The sequence below is a fragment of the Momordica charantia genome, assembly GCF_013281855.1.
Source record: "Momordica charantia cultivar OHB3-1 chromosome 1 unlocalized genomic scaffold, Mcharantia_2.0 BLBB01000001.1, whole genome shotgun sequence".
In the NCBI taxonomy this organism is placed as follows: Eukaryota; Viridiplantae; Streptophyta; class Magnoliopsida; order Cucurbitales; family Cucurbitaceae; genus Momordica; species Momordica charantia.
Genome location: NW_028275157.1, coordinates 24129394 through 24132527, shown reverse-complemented (window position 1 = coordinate 24132527; position 3134 = coordinate 24129394). Strand labels below are relative to the sequence as shown.

General features: G+C 42.2%; 1 protein-coding gene across 1 annotated transcript; it reads right to left on the bottom strand.

Moving 5' to 3' along the window:
* LOC111015688 (patatin-like protein 3) lies at positions 1 to 2387 on the bottom strand. Its single transcript, XM_022290785.2, has 3 exons — positions 1312 to 2387; positions 828 to 890; positions 1 to 731 (listed from the first exon to the last, which is right to left on the bottom strand). The coding sequence occupies exons 1-3, from the start codon at positions 2278 to 2280 to the stop codon at positions 426 to 428; spliced, it is 1338 nt and encodes a 445-aa protein (XP_022146477.1). The 5' UTR covers positions 2281 to 2387; the 3' UTR covers positions 1 to 425.
* Positions 2388 to 3134: the final 747 nt, after the last annotated feature.

Genomic DNA, 3134 nt, shown 5'->3' with positions numbered 1-3134 from the left:
TACAAGAAAAGGTTAATACCAAATTTTTGCAATGGGATATTATATTATACATGTAAAATTACACAAAACTCCAAGCTCTCTCTCTCTGTGTCTCACCTCTACTGTAAAATCACACTCTTTAGTCTTCCCACTTTGAGAAAAAATAAATAAATGAAAATCTCTCTGTTTACTATACAATTGGGCATTTGCAGAGCCCTCATACTGGCAAATGTTATACTAGTAAATTAATCAACAGCCACACCCAAAAAGATTTAAGAGAAAAAAAAAAGCTGGTGGCAGTTTTCGCAACACAACAGCAGCTCAGCTCAGACTCGGACGTTCCCATTTCATCGCGAGCGGCAGCAGAAGAAGCAGCATAATACATGAAATTATCTTCCTTTTATAGAATCTAAACTAACCTCCAAATTTCTGAGAATGATTAGCACTTAGCAGGAGGAAATGGTGGAGAGTGTGGTGGCAGAAGCCGAGGATGTTCTTGGCGATGGAAATGCCTGCTTCAATAGTACTGTGGGGAGGATGCTGCTTTTTCTCCTCTCTTGTTCTTTGATCACCTCTCCCGCAAACTCCTCCAATTTCTCCATGTTTGTCTTCTCAATCATCCTCTTCCCTTTGAACAAAGCAGCTTCTATGTTCTTCTGCCTCAACATTTCCCCTGCTTTCTCCAAGATGTTGCTGCTTTTTGGGCCTCTTTTTGCCTTCTCCAAGTTGCTCTTTGCCACAATGCCATTCCCCTGAGAGACAGCACATAACAAAATGCCATTCAGCAACCAAATCCTTAAGAGTTATGTTTTGTTCTTGTAATTTCTCGGTGAAGAAGAGTTGAATACCTGAATACGGATATAATTGCTTGTCCTGTGCGGACCAAATGCCATAGAAACCGCTTGATCAACCTGTAGAATAAAAGCACAATAATTAGCCCACCAACCCATTAAATGAAGCAGCCCCATTTCTCTCTCTGCGTTTTTTATGCTAACAGATTAAGATTCTCTTGTTCGGTTGTTACCGATATTTTATTTTGAAAGTCTATATGGTCACTGTAATTGTGCAATATTTAAAAATGGGGTTGTTGGAGGAAGCTGATTTGTCATGCAATAAAGCTGTCCAAATACGGCCCTAAATTAAATGCCGAATCTCTTTACTCTTCTCTTCCTTCAACCGACAAATCCATCCATATCAATTCAACAGTAAAATTTGTACTTCTGATTTACTAATTCTATGCTTTTAGTTTTACCTCTTTTTTGGCTTTCGGTTAATTAATTCACTGGGTTTTAACTAAGTGTTGCTATGGAAGATCAAGATTTGGAAATTTACCACGTCGGAAGCGCCCTCTCCGGCGATCCTTGTGAAAGCGGCCGGCGACGAATTGAGGTTCACGGCGCCGAAATCTGACTCTCCGTTTCCGAGGGAGACTACGAGGAGATCTTCCACGGTATTGCAGAACGGGAATTCTTGCTTGTTGTTCAGGACGTGCGTAATCGCGGCGGCCGTCGGGTTGTTCATGGCTATGCCGCCGTCGACGGCAGTGATCTTGGTCCGCTTGTCCACTGACCGCATTTCGACGGCTCCTGACACCGTCGGTTCCGCAGACGTCGCAACGCAAACGTCGCGAATCTTGAAATCGTAACCGTCCATTTCGTGAGCGTCGGCGCGAGAAAACAGGAACGGCGCTTTAGTGGAGAGGTCATAGCACGGAATCAAAACCGACTTCAACGTGTCCTTCAACGTCCACTCTCCAAACGTTTTCCGGAAAAGCTTCTCCACCTTCGCCGGCCGGAACACTCGCCGGAAGATTCCTCCATCGGAAGACCGGAAAATTTCTCGACGGTTCTTAAGCAGAAAATTCAAAGCTCCATCCGCCGTAAACAGAGGACAACCGTCTTTCCCCCTAGTAAACAGCAACGCCGCGAGAATGCCTCCAGCACCAGAACCGGCAACCACATCAAAATAGTCGGCAATGCGCGCATCAGGCTTCCCCGACTTCCGACGAAGGAAATCCTCAAGACACGCCAGCGACTTGGCAGCAAGAATCCCGTCGGTGGAACCTCCACCGTCAATACTCAGAATCCTGACCTTCCCGGTGTTCTGCTTACCAGATTTCAAGGCATTGCCATCGTGGACCGCCGGAGCCTGAGCGGCGACATGAAGCTTGGGATCGGAATCATCGCAGCCGAAGAGAAATTTATTCTCGAGAATGGAGAAGATCTCGTAGGTAAGCTTGTCGACATCGAAGCTCACGGACTCGATATCGTTAACCTGAGGAAACGAGGAAACGGCCGCCATTTTGGAGAAATCGAAGAAGAAAATTAAACAGTAAATCGGTTGATTGAGACGAAAAGAAGTTGCAGAGAAATTGAAGAAATGGAGAAGAAGGAGATGAAGAAGAGGGAAGTGGCGGGGGAGTTTATATAGCAAAGTTTAGAGAGTGAAGAGGAAAGTCGTACGTGCGGCACTGACTTTGGGCATGCGCGCGTGCGTTCTATTCATCTTCCCTTTATTTTCTTTTTTAATTTTTTAAAAAAATTATTATCATGGTCATGGAGGAACATTCCTTGAATTTGATACACAATTAAATAAACTTATTGTTATTATTATTTTCCAGCAATGTTTTGAATTAAAAATGAAATTCCTCTGGTGCGTGTTTGGCGGAGAAATTAAATTTTAATCTGATGTGTCTGTTAGGAGGGTGGCCACGTAATAACTAAAATAAATATAATTAATCGGCTTCTTCTCTATTTCAGTTATTAATTAAAAAGAATTTCCCTCCAAAACAAAACAAATTAACTTCCCCAAACAGTCCGTTCAAAACAAAAGGAAGCCCTCCACTTGATTACAAAATAAAGGGGACACTCTTTGCCTTTTGTTTTTGGCAATTTGCTACCTTTTTTTACCACCAACACAAAGCAAAATTTAAATTCCATGGCTGTTTGAAGCTACTTTTTTTTTTTTTAATAACTATTTTGAAAAAAATAACTTATTTCCTTACAACGCCGTCAACTTAATTACCGTGTGATCTTTAAATAGTACAGACGTCAATGTATGTGTAAGTTTTGAATTCACAGACTTGGTAATATAGTTTTATTTGACACCAAAGTAAAAATTAACTGTAATATACTAGCGCTAACACACATCTGGCG

What these genes read in the sequence shown, in the direction of transcription:
- LOC111015688 (XM_022290785.2), bottom strand. Translation starts at nt 2,280, where the DNA reads ATGGCGGCCGTTTCCTCGTTTCCTCAGGTTAACGATATCGAGTCCGTG. An exon ending in GAGAGGGCGCTTCCGACGTG is followed by an intron (nt 891 to 1,311) that starts GTAAATTTCCAA and finishes TTTATTCTACAG; the next exon opens with GTTGATCAAGCGGTTTCTAT. An exon ending in GCAATTATATCCGTATTCAG is followed by an intron (nt 732 to 827) that starts GTATTCAACTCT and finishes GCTGTCTCTCAG; the next exon opens with GGGAATGGCATTGTGGCAAA.